This window comes from Fistularia commersonii, chromosome 6 (genome assembly GCF_037954325.1).
Source record: "Fistularia commersonii isolate RoL2024-O1a breed Wild chromosome 6, RoL_Fcom_v1.0, whole genome shotgun sequence".
NCBI lineage: Eukaryota > Metazoa > Chordata > Actinopteri > Syngnathiformes > Fistulariidae > Fistularia > Fistularia commersonii.
The window spans coordinates 21,085,474-21,109,903 of record NC_141289.1 but is presented as its reverse complement, the minus strand read 5'-3'; the positions used below and the strand labels follow the sequence as shown (position 1 = coordinate 21,109,903).

General features: G+C 47.5%; 2 protein-coding genes across 5 annotated transcripts; both read left to right on the top strand.

The window, feature by feature from the left end:
• The first annotated feature begins 1,835 nt into the window (after positions 1-1,835).
• cdk15 (cyclin-dependent kinase 15) lies at positions 1,836-13,243 on the top strand. Of its 4 annotated transcripts, none has more exons than XM_086148648.1 (14): positions 1,836-2,076; positions 2,545-2,670; positions 2,761-2,855; positions 4,245-4,324; positions 4,672-4,766; positions 6,820-6,882; positions 7,403-7,526; positions 7,626-7,746; positions 7,876-7,969; positions 8,098-8,161; positions 9,467-9,515; positions 9,990-10,132; positions 10,215-10,375; positions 12,306-13,243. In XM_086148648.1, exons 1-13 carry the CDS (start codon positions 1,879-1,881, stop codon positions 10,325-10,327), a joined length of 1,365 nt encoding a protein of 454 aa, XP_086004774.1. In that variant the 5' UTR covers positions 1,836-1,878; the 3' UTR covers positions 10,328-10,375; positions 12,306-13,243. The 4 variants fall into 4 exon arrangements, with proteins under 4 accessions (XP_086004774.1, XP_086004773.1, XP_086004775.1 ...); XM_086148647.1 differs by having other exon boundaries at positions 11,607-13,243; XM_086148649.1 differs by having other exon boundaries at positions 6,823-6,882; positions 10,215-13,243.
• A 2,707-nt stretch (positions 13,244-15,950) lies between these two features.
• On the top strand, positions 15,951-17,942 carry LOC147233664 (frizzled-7-B-like). The gene has a single exon (XM_086148650.1). The coding sequence runs from the start codon at positions 16,134-16,136 to the stop codon at positions 17,730-17,732; it is 1,599 nt and encodes a 532-aa protein (XP_086004776.1). The 5' UTR covers positions 15,951-16,133; the 3' UTR covers positions 17,733-17,942.
• Positions 17,943-24,430: the final 6,488 nt, after the last annotated feature.

Here is a 24,430-nt window from a genome sequence, read left to right as displayed (position 1 = left end):
GGTGAACCTGCCTCTGGCTGGAAACCCCAGCGTTGGACCTGATTGGATGAATTCTTTCCCCCAAAAAGTGCGGTCATTTCCACGTCCTTCTCGGCGCCATCGTTGGAAAAAGGGAAAATGGCGAATGCGAGAACATGTTTTCAACCAGACAGATGATGTTCAGCGTTCACTCCTTCGTCGCAGGTTTTTCTTTCTTGCAGGATGAAGCATCTTCTGTTGAGGTTCTCCTCCACCCGTCCATCTGTCCAGCATCTCCTCCACCCCTGAAGGTGGTGGCGAGGCCATGAAGCCCAGTTCATCCCGGACGTGGCGACGCATGAGACAACCTTTGGCGCACCATGTGTTTGGTCTGCGAGAGGAACCCGGAGAACCCTGAAGAACCTCACATGGAGCCTCCACACACGAAGGCCACCTGTGGGAATCCAACCAGGGACCTTCATGCTGGGAGGCGTGAGCGCCAACCGCTGCACCGCCGCCTCGCCGCTCCGCGTTCATTCATTCTTCATGAAGCAATCAGCCGTTCCTTTATGGTGGAGCTACGGAAGTACCACACACCACACACACACACACACACACACACACACACACACACACACACACACACATATAACTACAGCACAGACACATTAACATGTATATAGAGAAACACAGGAAAAAGCTAAATATACATTAATATATAGTGAAAATAAATATTTTACTACAAAGATGAAAGCTTATTTTTCAATAAATATGAATTATTAATATTAATTAATTATTACTATTATTTCAGCAATAAAGTAATAATCATAATATGAGCGTTGTTGCGATGAAGAATGCAGCGCGTACAAAAATATAAAAAAAGATTTGACTTATTCAGTAAATGGATTTTTTATGATTGTTATGTTGATGATTGCAGCATTTATCTGTTCATTTGTGCCTAATTTTCAAGAAACAGACACACACACACACACACACACACACACACACACACACACATATTTAACTACAGCACAGACACATTAAGATGCATATAGAGAAACACAGGAAAAAGCTAAATATTCATTAATATATAGTGAAAATAAATATTTTACAAGAAAGATGAAAGCTTATTTTTCAATAAATATGAATTATTAATATTAATTAATTATTATTATTTCAGCAATAAAGCAATAATCATAATATGAGCGTTGTACAAAAATATAAAAAAAAGAATTTCATTTATTCAGTCAATGTTTTTTTTTTATTTTTATTGTTATGTTGATGATTGCAGCATTTATCTGTTCATTTGTGCCTAATTTTCAAGAAACAGACACACACACACACACACACACACACACACACACACACACATATTTAACTACAGCACAGACACATTAAGATGCATATAGAGAAACACAGGAAAAAGCTAAATATTCATTAATATATAGTGAAAATAAATATTTTACAAGAAAGATGAAAGCTTATTTTTCAATAAATATGAATTATTAATATTAATTAATTATTATTATTTCAGCAATAAAGCAATAATCATAATATGAGCGTTGTACAAAAATATAAAAAAAAGAATTTCATTTATTCAGTCAATGTTTTTTTTTTATTTTTATTGTTATGCTGATGATTGCAGCATTTATCTGTTCATTTGCTCCTGATTTTCAAGAAACACACACACACACACACACACACACACACACACACACACACACACACATGCATAGTGAATGACAGTTTTGTTCTCTGACATCATGGAGGAGGAGGAGGAGGAGGAGGGCGAACCAGGGCTGATCATGGGACCCTGTTTGCTGCTTCAGACCCGAGTGAGTCATGAGACCCGAGGAGAAGGAGGAGGAGAAGAAGAAGCCGAGGAGGGAGAAGAAGGAGTAGAAGAAGAGGAGACGGAAGATGGAGGCCCGGCGGCTGGCAAGCTGCTTCTGCTGCTGCTGCTGCTGCTGCGAGGAGGAAGAAGAAGACGAGGAGGACACGAGTGGAGGGGAAGAAGAGGAGGAGGAGGAGGAGGATGAAGACGAGGAGGAGGATGTGAAGATGAAGGAGCTGAGCAGGATGAAAACTCACAGCTCTACATCCCTGCCAGATCCACAGGTTTATGTTGCCTTTAGATATTCTTAAAATGACCAATAATCATCTGTTTTTTTTTGCACTTTTGATCGCCTTAAAGCTCGATGAATAGCCTTATCAGAGAAAAATGTCCTGACGCGGCTGACGGTGTGACAGCTCAATTTGAGTTTCCTTTCAGGGCCGTTTACGATGATACTTTACGTTATGAAACCAGAATCTGGGAAAGCTTCTAATTGAATATACGCAATCCATATTAAAATTCATTTAAAGTGCACGAATGAGCACGAACCCTTTAAAATTCACAAGCCGAGGAGCAGAAGATTCACCGAAATTGGTCGAAGACGTCTTATTCCCATCAACCACCTCGGCTGCATCCATCTCGTTGCTTGATTTTTATATATTACAAACGGCACGATCAGGGGCGACAAAATAATTCACTCTTGTCACCGGCGGATTTGTTTAAAATATGGAATGAAAGTGTGATTGCGACAGGAATCCTCGCTGGCGTCCTCGCCGCCCGCCTGGTTCCACACGCTGCAGGTCCGGCGGGCTCGAGCTCCCCGGAGCCGCAGTAACAGCGACCCCATGGCCGGAGACGTGGCGGACGCCTTCAGCTGGGTGAGCGCACACGAGCGCGCACGAGCACGCGCGCACGCACGGGGAGGTCGAAGGTCGTGTTATGTCACGTGACGTGTGCGATGTGTCCAGAAAGCGGGGCTCCGGTTCGGGACGGCGACTTCCTACGTGAGTCTGGAGAAACTGGGTGAAGGATCGTACGCGTCCGTTTACAAAGGAATCAGCAGGTTGGCAGCGTCTCCTGCTCACACACACACACATCAAATCTGTCCCATCACAAACACACAAAAACAAGGATTTGGGCATTATATTCAAAAAAAGAAAAAAAAAAAAAGAAAAGCAGAGGTGTGATGTTGATCAGGTCTAGAAATTTAAAGATAAACTTTATTGATCCACAAAGGGGAGATTCTTTTTTCAAAGCAGCGTAACAGTTACAAGTGTTAATATATTTGAATATAAATACAAATAAAAAGACAATTAGAAGAGAGACATCCACAAATAAATAGACAGCAGAGAGAACAATAACAACAACAACAACATCGAGGATAGGATTGTTGGACTGGACAACAGACGGGGTGAAAATAGACGACCGAAACAAAAACAAGGATAGGAATTTAAACGGAGCGACAATCGCGATGACAAAAATAAAGCAAAATAAGCAGGAGGTGAGCGGTCTGAGACCGAGGAGGGTAAAAATAGACGGCGGCGTGAGAGCGTGACACGTGTGCACGGGCCAGGTAGTGAGGCTGGGGACATAATGAAAAAATACTAAATACTAAATAATGAATTCCGTCCATCTTCTGCTGCTTATCCTGCACTCGGGATCGCGGAAGAATGAAATCAAATGCATCAAAAAAATGTAGTTTAATGTTACATATTCAAAGAAAAAACAATAAAATTGTAGAACGACACAAATGATATTACGTCGGCTCTGAAAGTCTAGCATTTAAATGTCAGGATTGAAATGTCAATGGAAAGTCTGAGATAACGGCTTTTATTCATAATAATAAACGAATAAATAAATGTAACGTCACAATGTAATAACACGCGCCGAAAGATCGCCCATTACGTTACTTGGTTACCGAGACGTCATGGAGGCCCGGACGTCCTTCGTGTCTGAGAGTGGAAGAAACAAACCCTCCTCGATCCGCTCAGAGGACGCAGATCTTACTTTACTTCACATGACAGACGCTTTTAACCAAAGCGACTGACGCTGGAGATGTTGAGGGATTAAACCCAGGAGCTCGTACATGCCAAGCGAGCGCTCCGACACTTCGATTCCCCTCCGCTGACGTTTCATTTAAATGGAAAAGCAAAAGAAGGTTCCGTTATGGAAAAATTGTTTGGGAGATATTTTATAAACCAGTATCTGTTCATATAGATTCATTAACAATAGACAATAAACAACGTGCAACCTGAAAAGCAATATAAAAAAACAGAATGTAGAAAAAAAAACCCTGCTTCAGATACAAGAAGAACATTTAGGAACAAATTAAAAGCAGAAAATAGTCAAGCAAAAATGCCATCGATTGCTAAATTGACTTGTCACATCGCGAGATCAATAATGATAATGATTAGCTGCCGATCGATTATTGAACCGCAGGCTATGTGTGCAGGATTAACGGGCAGCTGGTCGCGCTGAAGGTGATCCGAACAAAGACGGAGGAGGGCGTGCCGTTCACCGCCATCCGAGAAGGTGCGTACGCACACACACACACACACACACTCACACTCACAAGCACAGCTATACACACACACGTACTTGTTCAACTTAAGTGTTTTGCTTAAAAAAAGTGTATTATTGAACAACGCTGGATTTAAAGTTCCCACCAAGGTTAGAAGAGCTGAAATACTTCTGAATATTTGAAAGGAAAATACACAAAAACACCAGTTATAAATAATTTCAAACCACTCTAGTATGATTTTGTTCCCTTGCACTTTTCCAATTCACCACTATCCCATCATATGACACACACACACACACACACACACACACACACACACACGTGCAAAGTTTTAACATGTGTTTGTGTTTCCATGCAGCGTCTCTGCTCAAAGGCCTGAAACATGCCAACATCGTTCTGCTGCACGACATCATCCACTGCAGAGACTCGCTCACCTTTGTCTTCGAATACGTGGTGAGACGCGCACGAGCGCACGCTCTGGTGTATCTACACTCATCCACACGCATCCCTAACACACACACACACACACACACACACACACACACATACACACACGGACGCGTCTACGTCTTCACGTGTCTCTGCTTGTATCTTCACTCGCATTTGCAAACATGTGCAAACACATTGAGAGTCCCATAAACACAAGTATACACATGTATATACACATGTATATACACATGTATATAGTGTATATATGTGTGTATATGCATGTGTATACATGGACAAAAACATCTTCACGTACCTTTGCACACGTCCGCAAACATCTGCATGCATCTACAGACACGTGTCTGCGTTTACACGCCCGGTCGAGTCAGATCAGATTTTATTCGCACACATTGGTTTCCTCAAACGTGCAGCAGGTCTTGGATATACATTTTCCGACGATTCCCCATGAGGAGGAACTGGGCGACGGCCGTGGAGGACGGGGTTGAGGCGAGGTAGCGTCGGTGACCCCGGGGAACCCCCTCGGTCCAGGACCGGGGTCTGGATCTCCTGGATGAGGCCTGTTGTAAGGGGGGTTAGCTGGTCTGTGCGAGGGAGCGGAAGGACACGGGTCAGAAGCTCGAGGTAAACGCTTGTAGCAGCCTTATAGATGCGACCTGAATCACGAAGGGGAAAAGAACGGGGAAATCACGGACACTAGAGGGGCGACAGGAAAGTATCTGACGACGGCAACGAGGAGAAACCGGCTTTTACCGGCAGAATCCTCGGACGGATCTGAGGTGGGCGTGGGCGGCCGTCTGCCTCGACCAGCCGCGACAGACAGAAGGACGGAGGCAGAGAGACGGAGGGCGGCGACAGACGTGGACACATTAGTCATTTCCATTAATGCAAGTGGTGCTGACAGTTACATGGTAAGAGCTGACAAGAGACACTGACTGAGGAAACGCTCCTCACAACGTTTGCACATGTTGAGACCGCTTATATATTGTCATCAGATTCTTTAGGTGCCGCTTGTTAATGCCTGTTTAACTACCTACCTGTTTATTGTTTATTCTTAGTTTTTCTATTACCATCAGTTTTCTTGCTCGGTCTGCGAGTGAAGAATTCTATTCTATTCTATTCTATTCTATTCTATTCTATTCTAGTCTGGTCTATTTTATTCTAGTCTAGTCAAGTCTAACCTAGTGTAGTTTACTCTATTCTATTCTAGTCTATTTTATTCTAGTCCGGTCTATTCTATTCTATTCTATTCTATTCTATTCTATTCTATTCTATTCTAGTCTAGTCTAGTCTAGTCTCGTGTAGTCTAGTCTATACTACTCTATCATATTCTTGTCTAGTCTATTCTAGTCTAGTCTAGTCTAGTATATTATATTCTAGTCTAGTCTAGTCTAGTCTAGTCTAGTCTATACTACTCTATCATATTCTTGTCTAGTCTATTCTAGTCTAGTCTAGTCTAGTCTAGTCTAGTCTAGTCTAGTCTGGTCTGGTGTAATAGTGTTAGTATTCATGAAAGAAAGGCTGCTGGTGGCCTCCCTGTGAGTGCACTATCATGCACTGATGGTGCGACACGCGTGCACGTAGCGTGCGAGCCGTGGGCTGCAGGAGATGGAGCGTCCTGGGACGTCCGTCTGCACGCTGAGCCTGCGACAGCTAGCCTAGCTCTGCTGGAAGCTCTGCTGGAAGCTCTGCTGGAAGCTCTCCCAGAACCAAAACTCTGAGCTTGTTCTTCAGCAGAGGGGGGGGGGGGCCTTCAGGAAATGAATTGATGGTGGAGTCGTGCCCCCTCTGTACACACATCTAAATACATCCATGCACACACACACACACACACACACTCACGGCTACACAAATCCACTCACAGCTACAAATATGTCCCGCAAATGTCGTGTCATCGTCCCCAGCGGGGGCGGCTTTTACAAATGTTTCCTTTTTTGGCACCTTTTTCGGGCAATTTCTCATCCGTTTTGCAATGTCAGGATTCTGATCGAGTTCGATGACCGGTCGACCGTTGCGGATGTGAAATATGAGCGCCGTCAGCGTTCTCTATCTGTGCTTGCAGCAGACGGACCTGGCGCAGTACATGACGCAGCACCCGGGGGGTTTGCACTCCCACAACGTGCGGGTAGGAAGGATCTAAGTCTTCTTTATTTATCCCAACATCATCATCATGTGGACATGGAGGCGCAAAGGCTGGTCCTTCATTGGTCTGATAGTGTGCATGGATGGTGCTGTACGGTGTAAAAATAATATACTGACCATACATTTCTAGTCGTGTTGCTTAATAAACCGGTTTGCATTCTCTGCGATGAAGCCGTGCTAAACTGTTTTTATCCGCGATCCGAATAGAGTCTATTTTAAATTCAGTTCTGGACAAAAAGCGCCTCCAAATGCGTCGTGTGTAAAAAAAAAACCAACACGAAGACCATTTGGGGTGAACGGTTTCGATGCCGTTCAAGAGTCCTGTTAAAGTGTCAGGCTGTAAATACAAAAGGAACAAATATGGGGGAAAAAGCTCTGCCACTCAGGCAGACGCCAAGACCGATCCGGCGCTAAGTAGCAGACCAGCGTCGCCCGGCTGTTACCGCCTTGCTTTCACCTGCCTGAGTGGAAAGGAAGCATAACGGTGTGAAATGTTGTTGCAGATATTCATGTTTCAGCTGCTGCGCGGCCTGGCTTACATTCACAGCCGCCGCATTCTGCACCGAGACCTGAAGCCCCACAACCTGCTGGTCAGCTACCTGGGAGAACTCAAGCTCGCCGACTTCGGTTTGTTTCATTTCATTTCGCAGATTCGCAGCTTTCACATCGGGGGTTTAATGAAACGGCGTTGCAGTGTTTGTGAGCCTGGGCGCCGGTTCTCTGCAGGTCTGGCTCGCTCCAAGTCCATCCCCAGTCACACCTTCTCCTCGGAGGTGGTGACTCTTTGGTACCGGCCGCCGGAGGTCCTGCTGGGCTCCACGGATTACTCCACCGCTCTGGACATCTGGTGAGTGACGCTTCTGGTCCTGGTCCGCCTGTCCTGGTCCGCCTGTCCTGGTCCGCCTGTCCTGGTCCTCCTGTCCTGGTCCGCCTGCCGTACGCATGAATGCGCTGGGACGCTTCTCCGTGTGTTCAGGGGTGCCGGCTGCATCTTCGTGGAAATGCTGCAGGGGGCGCCGGCGTTCCCGGGAGTCACCGACGTTTTCCAGCAGCTGCAGAAAATATGGACGGTGAGTAAAGCGGCAGCGACCACCGGTCACCCCGCTGGCATTTTAGCGAGCGGCTCGGGGAAACCTTGGCGGTGGCGAGGAGCGAGAGGTCGGCACGGAGCTGCTGACGATGTGGTGTGGACTTGCAGGTCATGGGGATCCCGTCTGAAGACCAGTGGCCCGGAGTCAGCCAACTGCCAAATTACAAGGAAGGTCAGTGTCCGTCCTGCAGTTTGATTTTAATTTCCACATCATTTGCTTTCCTTTTCTTGATTCATTTTATCTTTTTCTTCTGTTGAACTCATATTGTTCAATGTTTGACCCAAAAAGTGCGCGCACACATTTAAGGATTTTGATTTCCAAAATATAGTGACAACATTTTTCGAGGATGTCGGGATGTTTCACGGCATATTTTTGGTTGACTTTTTATTCAAGCATGAAACGTTGATATGTTTTTCTTCTGGGTTGAAAATGTTGAGTTTCATGCAGTTTGCCCCCACCGGGGGGCGCCCACTGCGTGACACTGCTGTTGGAGAGGGGACCGATGGGTGCGCCGGAACCATCCAGGACGTGAAACATTCAGATTACCAGAGAAACTACTCTGAAGAGGCGATCGTATCCAAAATACATCCAAATCCCAAATACAGTATTTATTTATTTTCGGTTTCCACATTTGGTCCTTGTTATATTTTAGTTTTCCTCATTGGGAAACACGTGTTGTGAAAGAACAAAAGATGTGAAAATATCACAGGTGGAAAGGTAAAGTTTTTCCTCAAATTTTTTGTAAAATTCACGAACAACAACGATCTCCTGCTGAATTTAATCAAATTGAGGCAATTGGGCTGAAAGGCACGCGAACAAAGACCGAGGAGGCCTTTGTTTCCCTCTGCTCACACAGCGAGGTAAATTAACCGTTCGTCACAAACTCAGATTCCAAGAACTAAAACCGGGCCTTGTCTGGCTCTGCCGAGACGGAGCGTTAAAGAATGGACCGGTCCAAGATGTTCTGAGCACGTTTCAAAAAAACGGCTTCATAATGTTCCGTGCAGCCCACCGGTGAGGAGCTCCCGCAATTTTACCTAAAGTTATTCAAACATCCTGGGAAGGAGATGCAAGAACAAGCCATCAATTTTAAAAAGGTTATGTAAAACAGTTTAAAGGCTCCTCAGCCTGCAAAGAGCCGCTGTCGTGATGAGAAGATACCGTTTGCGACCAAGAAACTCCGAAAAGTTCCCGAAAGGTAATGTTTTCACAACTCGATGGGAATCTTTCCTTTCATTCATAAAGATCGGTCAGTAAAATATTACACGTCGAACAAAAACCAAGCAAAGCGGACTATCGATTAATCAATTCGTCCCCAGATGGAAAACAGGCGTTGGGCGGCAGGACTTTTGAAATGATGAATCCCATTGAGAGATTCCTCGAGATGCACAATTTCCACATATAAACATCCTTATCTCATGAAACAAAGAGCCGCTGAGCGATGTGATGCTTCATCTTCACTCGTGTTTGTTTCAGACCGATTCCATCGTTCCGAGCCCAGGACGCTGCGGAGCGTCTGGAAAAGGTCAGACAACCACATCCCCGAGGGACATGTTTCAACATCGACTGTGACACGCGTGATATTTAAAAATCACATGTTATTTCTATTCAGATAAACCGAGTGGCAACCTACGGTGCACTTGCTGATTTGTCGTCCGCACGCTTTGACGCCTCGGGCTAACGTGCTACAATCACACGAGCTACTCAATCTGGCATCCTGTGCTTTCTGATTCATCACATGCATTCTGGCTAAAGGCTAACGTGATCGCAAAAGCAAAAAACATACAGCAAAGCTGCACATGCTACATGGATGTGCATCCCAGCACGCCTATTAGTTCATCCGCTCATCTGCTAACGCGTGACAGCGATATCCTACGCGGACACACTCTTGTACATATCGCCAATAATCTCTGGCGCGATACGGAAGGTAACGTGAGAACTCGGCAGACTTCACGTCCAGATTGGCTGAGTGTCCGCCTGTTGTTGGTCCCGGGAACAGGTTGAACCAGCTGCCTCAGAAGACCGAAGACCTGGTCCAGAGGATGCTGACGCTGCAGCCCGCCGATCGCCTGTCCGCCGCCGGCGCCCTCCAGCATCTGTACTTCAGCACTCTGCCGCCGCCCGTCATGCACCTGAGGGACAGTAAGACTCGGATGCCGCGTGGCCGACCGTCTCTATCGCCACGGCGACGTGAGTCCTGACCGAGTTCGCTCGTGTCTTGCAGCGGTGTCCATCTTCAAGGTGCCCGGAGTTCGCCTGGAGACGGAGGTCAGGGATATCTCCAACCCCGGCCGGAGGGTCAGACCCTCGCTGCTGCCCGCCGCAAAGTTCTGGTGACCCGAGCTCCTCGGGTCGCCCGAGAAGAACTCTGGACCATCAACCTGGGTGAGATTAGTCATGGTTACAAGGTCAAAGGACGCATTATTGCCGCTATCAACCGAGGAAGGACGACACGGAGGGACTTCCGAAGGTTTCGGTCACGTCTCCAAATTCCGAACGGGACTTTTAGCAGATAAAACAAAAAGCGCCTCTTGGTTTTCTGGCGCCGCCCGCTGTGAAACTCTGCTCTTCGGGGGTGAGAAGGAAAAAAAAAAAAATCCAGCCACAAGTAGCGCATTTCCGGAAAGTTGTAGGAATGTTCCGACTGCTCCGAAGGCTTGGCGTGGTTATGTTTCCAGTTCTTTAGGGGCAGAGGAATGTTATCTGATAGAATAACAGGGAAAGAGTCGGAACAATTAGGCAACCTGTCGGAAAGCGGAGAATGTTCTCTCGGCTTTTACACGGCGTCTCAGCCCTTACAGGATGGCAACCGTCACAACGGTTCAGAGTGGCGAGTGATGTGACTTCATGTTGTTCCGGCGCTCCAACAATGTGATACGATAGCGGTCGAGCCATGTTTGTTAGCCCGCCGGAGTCCCCTGGTGTCACGGGCGCCGCTTCTGAAATTAGGAAAGCCTCGCAGAAGGTCTTAAATGTCGCGTTACGTTTCCAGATCAGACCTTTGTGAGAACATCAGCGGGACACGGCCACCTGCACTAACCCTAACCCACGAAACCTTGCATAACCAGCTGCAGTACCCTCGGTCTTAAAATGTCCAAAGGACATTTTGCTGCTTAAACAATGAAACAAGTCCTTGTCGTGATGTTGCCGTGCGACTGTAAACAGGACCAAATGAAACGCTCCCCAAACTGTTTATGAAACAAAGGAGATGTTTACACTTTCATGCGACGCAGCGCTGGTATGACAGTGTACACGTCTGGGCAGGATGGCCTGTACGTGGAACCAAAATCAGAGAGTGCGAGTATGGAAGCGAAACAGGAAGTGTGTGTCGTGCTACAAGGACCGTTGTGAATAAGTTATGAAGATGTGGGTGGGAGAAGGTCTTAAACTCTCGCGGAGCGTTGATTAATGGAATTTGGCATCCGGCTCCATCACTTTAGGAGATGAAAAAGTCCCTTAACCTTTCAAGAACCCTCCGATGAGTCAACTGAAAAATTCGAGGAACATAAAACGAAAACGTCCTTCACAGCCGAGGGGACATTTCCAGAACATTCTTGGACCATTCTTTTTCCACCTTTGTTAAAGGTGAGAAAATCCCAATACTTTTGTTTCGCAGATCCAGGCAGCCTCCGACTTTAGGAGAACCTCCCATAGCTGCGGCTGAACGGCAGCTGGCATCGCGCTGACGGCCCAAAGTAAAATAAAATATCATCTTCTGCTTTCTGAAATCAGCCGTCGTCTCAGAACCGTGTCATTTGGGATTAGAATCGGTTCCCTCCCGTTAGCAACTGCGATCCAAACGGCGTCCCATGAATGCACGAACAGGGGCTGCAAGAACAACGAGGTTTTTTTTTCGGCCATCGCATTTTATGCTTTTTAGAAACTCAAGTGCCGAAACTCCAGGGGGTCCACGTGGGCCGGCGCTCTGCAGCACACGCTCGCCAAACACTTGGCGGTTTGGAGCCTGCTAGCGATGCAGGCAAACGCTAAAGGCGCTGTGGCCTCTAGGGGGCGCTGCAAACTCAGGGAAAATTTACCTTCAATACAATGATGGCAAAGGTCGTTATCACGAGCGACTCTTTAAATGGAAAAGCTCAAATGGATGGAAATGCGAATCAATGTCCAATTATATTTCCACAAATGGTTTCTGTGTGGGGGGGATTCATTGGCGCAAGGAATATGTAAGGTAAGATGGAGGGCCGGAGCTCCTTTCCCAGTGTTTGCTGAGCACCATCGATTTCCTCCCGCTCTTTATCTCTACGCCCGGTTGGCCTCCACGAATTTGTTGCCAAGGTGACGCCATCTCTCACAACAGACGCTCTCCTCCGTGCCCGGCGTTGGGACGACCTCCTCCCAAGAACCACTGGCTATTTGTAAGCCCCGCTAGATGTGTCACCTAGATCTTCATTCTTCATCCCTTCACGGTTTCATCCCCGAAACTGTCCGTCGATGAACCGTGCCCACTTGACGTTTCTCCGCCGTCGCCCGATAGTCCTTGGACTCCACGCAAGGAAGGAAGATGCTCAGATGTTGCGGTCAGAGAACTCTCCGACCAGGGCTGGAAGCCAGGACAGATGTCTGCGTTCAGAGGATGTACCGACCATCCTGTTGTTGTGCAGATGAAAGCAAACTCGTGTCTATATTTTGTAATGGGGATCTAAATTGATGTCACGGAAACAGAGACCACATCGGCGAAAACTAACGCGCTGCCAAAAACCATTAACTCATCAAAATGTTTCTCTTTGAGCTGAAATAAGTCTGTTGTTGACCAAATGAATCCATCTGAGGAGAAGGAGGCTGAGCTCGCCGGACTTTACGCCCCGGCTTTGAAGCCAAATCCACAAAATCAGCCAATGACTTATTGAGCGCTAAGCTATCTTGCCCATGCTAATGTGAGCTGCCAAGAAACACCCGCGTCTGTTTTGCTGTTACGCGTTTTGGACGATAATAAAGTTCTCCCCGATATGTTTTTGGGTCACCGAGCTCATTCCGGTCCGGGTTTTTCGAGCCTCGGCGGCGTTCGGTCGAAGGGAGGCGCCCGACTCGTTCGCCTCGTCTTCGCGTCGCAGTTAAGTTTGCTTTTCACAAAAACAAGAAGAACTTCCCAAAGAAAAGTGCCGCGTCGTGGCAACCTCAATCATTAATTAATCATCGCTTCGTCTGATTCGTTTGATTGACGGGACGTCGGCGACGAGATAAAAGACAATGTTTGTACATATTCATGTTTCATGTTGCCGCCAATGTCGGCGGGCGTTTGATGAGGAAAGCTGATTCGCGACTCTCGAACAATGACATGATTATTAAATCAAGCAGCCTTTGATATTAGGGCTCTGAGGACAACTTCGTTATTTTTAATTATTTCTCTTACTTTGTTTTCTTCACTTTAAGTTCGGTTCCGGCATCCGCATCAAAAATCACTTCTGCTTTTGCGCCCGTCTTGCCATTTTTTTTCAGCATAATGAAACGTCGCTGGCGCGCGTGAAGGATGCAGCCTTCAGACCGACCAAGGTTGTTTTTTTTCTTGTTTTTTAATTAGTTGAATTTAATTTCGCATTCCTGACGGCCGAGGCTTTACGGTCTTTAAAGATATCCACGGTGGAATAGGAAAGGGAGATTCCTCCACGGTCACCGTTTCATTCGCTCGGCCGAATTAAAGCCGAGCGTCTCCGGCTGGCCCGAGCGGGCCCGGCTGTCCTGCAGGTGAAGGATATCGCCGCCGCCGGTTCGATTCCCGGCTCCTCCGGTCCTCAAAAGCGTTTTCTAAGCCGAGCCGTCCATCCAAAGGCCTTTTCATTCGTAGCGTTTCGGAGGGAAAGTCACGACAAGCCGATGGAGAAGCCGACGGAGAAGCTGCCGTTCAGTGGTTCAGTTACCAAGAGGAAGGCGAGTCATTTCCTCCAGGGATCCCTCGTCTTGCGAGGAGTTGCGAAAGAAAAGCAGGAATGGATTCTCTGACAGGAGAGGACGTCCCGAACGCTGTTTCGTCGTCCGCCAGCGTCATGAGGGGCTCGGCGAGGCCCGAGGCCGAATCACAATGGCAGAAGACAAGAAAGAAAGCTTGGCGTTCAGTGCTTACAGCTGCTTGGCAGCAGGAAGGACATCAACACCACGACATCCATCATTTGTACAAAGAGCTCGTAACTACAAGAGAGAGAAAACAAATATTAGTCTCCGAACCTTTACATCTGTCATTCTATGTGTTATTATCTCAACACAAACTGTAAATCCCAGTTCATCGCTTACGATGGCAATACGATAACAGTTGGATTCGTTATTTATCATTTGACCAGTAATGTACGTTAAATATATTAACCGAAGCGGCGATAACAGGACGCAAAAAGGTCTTTTGTGAGTCCGAGAACGTCCTCAACCTTCTGATGGACGTCATTGACTTTGTGCTTTAGAAAAGTAAATCTAAAATGACCGGCATGACAACGTGTGTTTTAATTAAAAATGAAAAAAAAAAGCAGCGTTGCCGCATTTTCAGAACACATCTAGTGCTGACCGGTTGACTGAGTTGGAGACCCGATCGATGGCGAGCAGGAAAGCGTCGTCTGCGTTGGATCCCAGAAAGCGGCGCAGACTGTTTGTCCTCTCGAGCGCTTCTGAAATAGAGCGCCGGCAGGGAGACGGTCTGGTCGCCAAGGAAATGGGTCGCACCGAGGCGTCGAGCGCCGGGATTTCACTTCCCACGCAACATTTTCAACCAAAACAAACTCAGACTCTTCAAAAACCAAATTCATAAGGTCGGCTTTTTTTTTTTTTTTTTTTTGTGAAAAAAAATGAAACAGATTTTTGGTCATTTTCAGTTGTTGTTTTTCTGCTGTTTTGCTTTGTTTTTTCTTTCATTCTTTAAGGCAAAAACGCCGGTAACACCCTTTCTTTTAATAAATTAATCTATTCATCTCATTAGTCAATCAACACATTTATTTTTATCCGTTCATCTTTTCATGTATTTCTAAAAAAACGACGGTTGACATTTTTCCAATTTTGCGTATGGGATGAATTCAACCAAGTCTTATCAAAAGTCATTAGTGATTGAATATGATGTTGTTTTTGAAACTGAAGTTCTTTTTTAAATGTTGGATCCTTAAAATCTAAACCTGAAATTGAATTTTTTTCAAAGTTTGGCAGATTTTATCACTAATTAATATGTTATCATGTATTGATTTTCAATTGATGCTCTGTCATTGGTGCACGTGTTGAAAACTACATTCCAATCATGTCTTATGATTTGTTAGCATTTTATATGTTTACCTGCTAAATGCCTTGTTTTGTTTTATCACCTGACACTCGTACATTTGTTCCCGATCCGCACACTTACACCTGCATAATAATCTGCCTCGGAGAGATGGTCGCTTTCTTGCCACTCGGTAGGTGTTTTGTTTTGTTTTGTTGATAAACCTTAGGAGTTTACCCCGATCCCCGATCCCCGATCCCCGATCCCCGATCCCCGATCCCCGATCCCCATCCTCCAGACCTCTGGCTCACCTCAGAGGGGCAGCAGGAGCAGCTCATTTCATAAACAGAATTCACCATTTGGGGTTTTTTTTTGGTCGATTTCAAAGCTGACGGAAAATCTATCCCCATTTCAAAGAATTAGGAACATTTCATTGTGAAATGGGGGATTTTTCAAAGTCCGCCAACAATCTCCAAATAATGCCTTGTGAAAGGTGGATCCGGCTAAAGGACGCGTTTAATATTTCATGGAGGGACCGACGCCTCCCGAAGACACCCTGGCTTATATAAGAGCGAGGCGGCGCTCAGCCACGCCCCCTCGGTCTCTCGCGGCCAATCGGCGGCGCCACTTGAAAGCGTCCGAATCGCGGCGAGGAGTTTCCAGGCGCCCGCTCAGGCAGCCGGCTCGGAGGCGGCAAGCCGCGGGAGGGGCGGCTTGAAACCGTCCGCAGAGCCTCTGCGCCTCCCGGATGCGCGGCGGAAGGCGGGAGATGAGCGGCTTCATGTCGGGAAAGAGAAGTATCCTGGTCGCTGCCGGAGGCGGGAAACTTTCCCGCTCACCAGAAGAAGGGAGGCTGCTTCTGACTGCCGTCTTCCACTCGGAAGGCTTTTCCCGGCCTTTTTTTCCTCCCCGGCAGACTCCAGGGAACTTTCCGGGAGGCGGCGCTCCCCCTCGGGCCTTCCCATGGCATCCGCGGGGTCCTGGCGCGGGATGTGGGTCACGCTGGCGCTGCTGGTCCCGGGCCGGCCGTCCCAGAGGGCCGTCCCTGTGCCGGATCACGGCCTCTGCCAGCCGGTGTCCATCCCGCTGTGCCAAGACCTGGTTTACAACCGGACCATCATGCCCAACGTGCTCGGCCAGGCTCGGCAAGAAGAGGCGGGGCTGGAGGCGCACCAGTTCTTCCCCCTGGTGCAGGTGGGCTGCTCGCCGGACCTGCGCATCTTCTTGTGCTCCGTGTACGCGCCGCCGTGCACGGTGCTGGAGCGCGCCCTCCCGCCCTGCCGGGCGCTCTGCGAGCGCGCTCGGCGCGGCTGCGAGGCGCTCGTGAATCGGTTCGGCTTCCGCTGGCCGGAGCGTCTGCGCTGCGAGCGCTTCCCCGCGCACGGCGGGCCGGAAATTTGCGTGGGCCGGAATACATCGTCCGGGACTCCGGCGACCTCTCGGCCCTCCGCCGAGCCGGCCTTCGTCTGCCCGCCTGAGCTGCGGACCCGTCCCGGCCGGGGCTCCGGCTTCCTGGGCGCCCGGGACTGCGGCGCCCCCTGTGGCCTCCTGCACTTCCAGGAGGAGCAGCTGAGCGGCGGGCGGCGCTGGGTGGGCGCGAGCGCCGGGCTCTGCGCCGCCAGCACGCTCTTCACCCTGATGACCTTTCTGCTGGAGCCGCGACGCTTCGCCTACCCGCAGAGGCCCGTGCTTTTCCTGGCCGGCTGCTACTTCATGGTGGCGCTGGCGTACGGCGCCGGCGTCCTGCTGGGCGATAGCGTGGCGTGCGCGGAGCGGGCGCGGCCGGGCGGGGTTCGGCTGGCGGCGCGGGGCTCCGGACCCGGCGGCTGCACCCTGATCTTCACGGTGCTTTACTTCTTCGGCATGGCCGGTAGCGCGTGGTGGGCCGTGCTGGCGCTGGCCTGGTTCCTGTCCGCCACCATGACGTGGGGTCACGAGGCCATCGAGGCCCGGGCGCCGTTCTTCCACCTGTTGGCGTGGGCGGCGCCGGCGCTGCAGACCCTGGGCGTGGTGGTGGCGGGGGACGTGGAGGGCGACCCGCTGAGCGGCGTCTGCTACGTAGACGCTTCCAGCGCGGATGCTCTGCGTCGCTTCGTGCTGCTGCCGCTCGCGCTCTACTTGACTCTCGGTTCCTGCTTCCTGCTCGCCGGCTTCGTGTCCCTTTTCCGCGTCCGGACCGCAATGAGGCGCGGCGGCGCCGCCACCCGGAAGCTGGAGGGGCTGATGCTGCGGCTCGGCGCGTTCGCCGTGCTGAACACGGTGCCGGCGACCGCCCTGCTCGCCTGCTACGCCCACGAGCTGCGGCTGCGGCCCCACTGGCAGAAGGCGTGGCGTCTGCACATCTGCCGCCGTTTCGGAACGGCGTGTCCGGCGGGAGGCGTGGCCCCGAAGGAGCCGCACCTCAGCTTCTTCGTCATCAAGCACACGATGAGCGTCGCGGTCGGCATCACCTCGGGATTCTGGGTCTGGACCAACAAGACGCTCCGGGCCTGGCGGCTCCGAGGCCACGCCGTGACCTCCTGCGACCCCGGCGTGCGCCGCGGGCCGGTGTCGCCCGCATGACCGCCGGAGCGCCGCCTCGCTTCGACCCAACGGCCAGATTTCTATCACGACGGATTGAAGTGAGACAGAAAAAGAACTGAGTTCAGGTATTAAAGGTGGCTTTCATTTATTTATTTATGTTTTGTTTTTTTATTTTATTCAAAGTATTTTTAACTTTCCAGCAAATCTTTTTAAACTGTAAGGATACCCTTTTTTGACTTTATATTGATGCTTATTTTTTTGATCACTGATTTCATTGTATTTCAATTTATGTATAATTCTACTCTTATTTATTTTTGTCATTTATTTATTTATTTTATTTTTATTTTTTTCTTATTCAAAGTATCTTTAACTTTCCAGCAAATCTTTCAAACTGTAAGGATACCCTTTTTTGACTTTATATTGATTTTTATTTTTTTGATCACTGATTTCATTTTATTTCTATTTATGTATAATCCTACTCTTATTTATTTTTGTCATTTATTTTGTCATTTATTTATTTATTTTATTTTTATTTCTTTTATTCAAAGTATTTTTAACTGTCCAGCACACCTTTTTAAACTTTAAGGATACCCTTTTTTGACTTTATATTGATGTTTATTTTTTTGATCACTGATTTCATTTTATTTCTATTTATGTATAATCCTACTCTTATTTATTTTTGTCATTTATTTTGTCATTTATTTATTTATTTTATTTTTATTTTTTTTATTCAAAGTATTTTTAACTGTCCAGCACACCTTTTTAAACTTTAAGGATACCCTTTTTTGACTTTATATTGATGTTTATTTTTTTTTACCACTAATTTCATTTTATTTCTATTTATGTATAATTCTACTGTATCCGATTTTCAGGTACCGTTAATTTATACTGTTTATTCGTTTACTAATACTTGTTTATTTCAAGAATATAATGATATCTTTCAGCCTCTGAATTTTTAAATCCCTTCTTATGAGTCAAACATTTGTCAGACATTTCCAAAAGTGTATGACTTTGGTGTTTCATTGTTACACATATTTTTTTACGTACAAACACAAAACATATTCATGTGTTTATGTTATATTTATACGTATTTATATGTTTATGTTACATTTATACGTATTTATATGTAATTGTAATTTTCCAGGTTGATCGGTAAAACATTTTAAATGTGTCAATGAGAGAACGGGGATCCGGAATGAATAATGATCCGAAGGGCTGCAGCAGAGTTTATCCTCGGCGTGTTAAACAGGTTTGTTCTGCCTGCGAGAGCACTGTTATGATGATTTGAAGAAACATAACCAAGTAAGCAATTAAATGAACTGCAGTCTTGCACATTCTGGCGGAAAGAGTCTGGTTTAACAAAAATCCTTGGTTTGTTATTCAGTTTGGCCTCAAAAATCAATATTTTGGATTGAGCTGCTCCCCATCTGTAGACGGCCGGTCTTTCTGGGCAGGTTAATGTGAAGGCGCTCGCTTACGCCTCCGTCTCTATGGTGTCATTAAAACCACAGCTTTGCTCATCCGGCATCACCGAGCGTGGAATCCATCGTTTTGCGATAAAAACCTTGAACGCGTCGACGATGTTTCCCGGTGCCTCCCGGTGGTCGACAACCGCGGGGCCGTCCGGTTTGACCGGAGGGAACTCCGGGACGCCTCGTGCGTGGCGTTTGCACGGGTTTCCTACCGACATCCAAAAGCAGCAGCAGTCCGGAGCAAATACTTTATTTTGTAATTTGGTCTTGTTTTATCCAAAGCGGCTCCGTTTTGAAGAGAGGGGGAAAAAAAACACAAAGGGACACATAATACAGATCAGGATCGAGAGGAGCTTTGAAGTTTTCATCAGAATTTTAATGTTGTCATTTCAAAGTAGATAAAAAGTTTGCAATTTGCTTGAGGTTCAGAAAAGAAGGCTTTCATATAAAATGGCATGAACACGAGAATGGAGAGGAGGGTTCTGTTCATCACATTTGAGATCTGACCGTCATAGTTTTATGCCGCTGTCAAGCAAATAACGTACCTACATTTCCCACGATGGTATAAAGCTGAGAAACTCTGTGTGTTTTTAGTTTGTTTTCATTTTGATTTCGACCGGACGGACTGAAATCGACCGACCACTAAATGGCGCCAGAGAATCGCAGGCGGCGCCTCAAACTTTGACTGACTGACTGCAAAATGTGATTGGATTCCTGCTTTGAGAGGAATCCGAGACCCCGGGGAGATGATCATTTTATACCGCATCAAAAAATAACATCATAAATAGACTGAAATAAATGATTCTTCCCGTTCCGAAGTGAAAAGGCAAAGCGAACGCTGTCGTTTGCGGCGCTGTTTTCATCGGGGAACTGGGAATTACTCATCGAGAGACATTTTAGAAAATAAAATTGAATAAATAAAACCAATACCGTGCGACGACGTGACAAAGGGATCGACAAAAAAAGAAAACAAATGGGATCGAACGTGGAAGGTCGTCGACTCCGAAGGGGGCAAAGACGCCCCGGCGCTGGTCAAGGAGGGGGCAGGTTCGGGGGCGGGACGAGCCGGGGGGGTGAGTCGGGGAGACGTGAGGACGCGAGCCGGGCGGTTCTGGCGTTGGCGAAGGCGGAAACGATGACGAAAACGGCCGAAGCGAGCGCCGGAAGTGCGCCGGAAACACCCGGGAAGGCGGCGGTAAGAAGACAAGACGTTACGGCCGGGTTTCTACCGGCGCCTTCCCCGGGATTCCTTCTCCCCGGCCTTCAGATGGTCCACCCGCCGAGAGGGGCGAGATGACGTCCGTGAAGTTGGACGTCCAGAAGAGGCTTGGCGAGCGTCCCGGCGAGGGAGGAGAGCCGAGGACGGACAGGAAGCGCTGCCATGTGGGGGGTTTTCGCTCGGCCTGGACGACTCTGGAGGAAACAGGCGGAGGAGCTGCACCTTCTCACCTGATGACTTCGCCCAGCCTTTGTTGGGCGCACGTGGTCCTCAAGGGCAACCGCACCCGCTTCCTGGCGCGCCTTCCTGCACCTTCAGCCGTTTCTGCACCCACGAATGAAACGTTTTTAGAGGAAAAGAGTAATAACTCGGCGGCGGGATGTCGAGGGACCGGCGGGCGCTGATCCGTCTTGGACTCGATAGCGGCAGGCGTCCTCGCCCTCTCGCCGTCGACACATGTCTCGCGGACGTCGCCGATACCTCACGTCAAAGTATCCCGATCCACCGAGAAGTCGAGCCCGCGACGCTGACTGGCCGACATTTTACGCTCTCGTTTCTGGATAGAATCCCCAAACCGTGCAGCTTTGAGTCCAGAAGACTCAGAAAATCAAACCCGAAGCGTCCGACCTTCTCAGAGCGGCGTCTCGGCCGCCCGCCGCCGCCGGCCGAAGGTCACCGCCTTGAAAACTATTCGGCCTCGGAGTCTCTGGCGCCACCGAGGGGCTCAAATACCAACTGCTGAATTTCTGACGAAAAGAAGGACGAGCCATCGTTTGTTTCAACCTCTGGTTGGAATTTAACGAAAAAAAAAACCTTCCGGTCGAATCTGAAGAGCATCTAAGCATACTTTGCTTTATCACCCGCCTGCGTCCGACCCTCTCTGCATCTTCTCTTCATCCTCAGACCTCCTTTTTCATCCCACGTTCACCGGCGTGGATTGTTGTCATTTCATAACGGCGGCGTGATGTTTGCAACCTTCAGGGGAGAGTTTTCTGCCGAAGCCGAATCTTCTGACGTCACTTTGTTTTTCTCTGAATAGAAACACGGATCCAGATGTTCCATCTCTGCAAAACATAAAGAACTGTGTGAGTGTGTGAGTGCATGTGTGAGTGCCTGTGTGTGCGTGTGTGCGTGTGTGTGTGTGTGTGTGTGTGTGTGTGTGCATGTGTTGCAAACAAAGGCCCTGTTTGTTTGAACGCAGCAGGACGCAGGAAGTCATTCAGCTGCTCCATGTGTCTTTGTGGCTGAGCTTCTTTTCTTAGTTTTTTTCACTTTCATCAAAAACCACTGGGATGATGTTTGGATTCGCAAAGAGTTTCCCAAAAATATCTGTTCCAAAATCATTTCCTCGGAGATGGTGAACCGGTGATTATACCGAAGACCCGGGCGAGACGATCGGCGACCGCCAACGCGGTCGGCGACGTGGATCTGGTCGATCCCGTACTGAAGAAAGCGACCTCTCTGGAGAGTCTCGGAGCGGTTCGGACGACCGCGAGGAGATCTTCATCGGATGCTGGAAAGCGCGGCAGAACTTTGACGTATCGAACGCATCGGATAATGTCCGACGGCAGAAAGCCGAGCGGCTGAAAGCTGTTTGTCCCTGTTGATCTTGAGGGCGAGACTTTCTTTCCTTCCTCCTGCGAGTTGAATAACATGAAACTGGATCTCGTGACTCACTCGGCCTTCATTGTTTCCACCTTGGTGTATTTCGCTCTCGCAGAAATACCCTTTTCTCATTAACTTCGCAAATATTTCATTCACTTTGACGCGACACCTTTATCGGTTTCCCGCTCGCGTTCCGACCGTACGTGTTTAAAAATCACATTTTGGCTCATTCTGGTCCTCCCGGGTCCGGGCGGTGGCGTCCGTCTCCTGGAGTCACTTTCCACGTCCCATCACTTTCATGAGAGGCAAACACGCTGTTTTGGAAAGAAAACAACACAGCAAGACTTTTCCAGATCATCACGGAAAAGAGTCAACCTGAAGAATTCTATAAATGATAGGAAAAATAAAATCCCTCATGTTCTGATAATATTTTGCAAATTGCGCTTTCCTCTAGAACATTTTATGAACATTCATTTTTCTGGTCTAGTCCTGGTGCTTTTTCCCTTTATTTCCCCGGATGCAGTAAGTAACTGACACGCAACTAAAAAAAAAACAAAAAACAAACGAAAACGAAAAAACAAGAATTGTACCAATCATGACAACAGTTTTGAAAGGTTGTTAAACATCCACCGCAACTAGCAGACAATTGTAAGTTTGTCATGACAAAGCTTAACCTGATTCTTCCTCCCTGTCCGTCATCTTCTCGCCGTCGAAACATCGAGCAAAACATCTTCTTTCGCAACTGGTTTTTACTTCAATCGACGGTCGATGTCGAGATTCTCGCATTTCTGGAGCCTTTTCCGGTAGATTTTCCCCCGGTTTTGCCGTGGAGAAACCGTGGAAAATCACTGCGGAATGAAAATGGAGTGTTCACAAACATTTGGCAGATGAGGGTGTAAAACAGAAAGACGTTTCCAGGTGGATCAATGTCTCGGGTCATTATTGAAGCGGCGGCGGCTGCTGTGAAAATCAGAGATGGACAAACAGTGGGAGGAACCTGCAGGGACATGAAAGCACGTCGCAGCAGGACATCCCAGCTGGACGCCTCCGCTTAATTGCTCTCTTCCTCGGCGGGACAATGGAGCGCCGCTGCCGGGTAGCAGACAGGAAGCGGCCGGGCAGCTCGCATTGTTCCACGCCGCCTCTCATCATCGCGCCAAACAGGGACTGGCACCGCGCTGAAGACCGGCAGCGAGGTCACGTCTTAGGCTTGGAGAGCGTCATCACCACCGCCGCAATCATCATCATCATCATCATCATCATCATCATGCGTGTCGCCATCAGCACCGGCATCGACTTCAGGAGAAACAGGATATCTGGAGCTTGACTCTGCTTCTCCCTGCGAGGACCTCAGATACGGTGCCTGATAAGGAGCGGCCTCTCGCTTCGGCACCAGAAATCTAATTGGACGCCGACCTCAAAGAACGGAGGTCCGGAGGCAGAGGGAGTCTGATTCTGCCGTCCTGTTCCTGAGGCCGTGGGAGTGGGGAGGAGGGTTTCCACTCTCCTGATGAGTTACAAGAAAAACATTGCAAAACGCCTACAAATGCACGGCAAAAATGGTTATTTACTTAAACCGTGACAATTCAAGGGACAAATACAACATGAGGTACAATTTCTTTATTTTTATTATTGGTTAGTTTTATATACATATAATTATTTGCTTTTATGATTTGATGAACACACATACACACACACACACACACACACACACAGAAACTGACTGAAAATTAAAGAATATCTAAAGATGGTTGCAATAAACCCTGTTTGCAAAAAAAAAACAACAAAAATTGATCCAATTCATTTCAACAAAAATTCCATTTTATTAGTAGCAGCTGGACCTGAAAGTGAGCAGACATTTTATTAGAATCTAACTGGTACCTTTTTCTGATACACTTTCAGTTTATTCATGATGGTTTGGGAGAATTTTATGTAAATCTGTCAAACGTGGTTTTTAATAAGTGTTCCACAGTACATTCTCACAATTTCTAAAAATAACATAAATATTCCAATATAGTCGACAAGATAATTCACCAGCAAGACTTTCAGTGCAAAATTAGCAACAAAACCAAAACTCTGAAAATGGGAAAAAGAAAATGTAAATATTAAATTGTCTGTAAGACTTCATATGGAGATGCCTGGAATGAAATCCAGCACATTCCTCTGCATTATCAAACCTTACAAACTATTTTATTTGACAAGTTCTACAAAGATAACAGAATGTCCTTTTTCTAGGTGTATAAACATATTATATTATATTATATTATATTATATTATATTATATACTTGTATTCTATACAGTATATTTATAGGATGAATGATATATTTGTATTTTATATGGTATATTTTAACTATCAAATATATAATCATATTTGAGATGGTATTTTCTGAAAATAAAGACATGATCAGTTTAAAAGAAAGACAAGTCATATTAGAAGAGA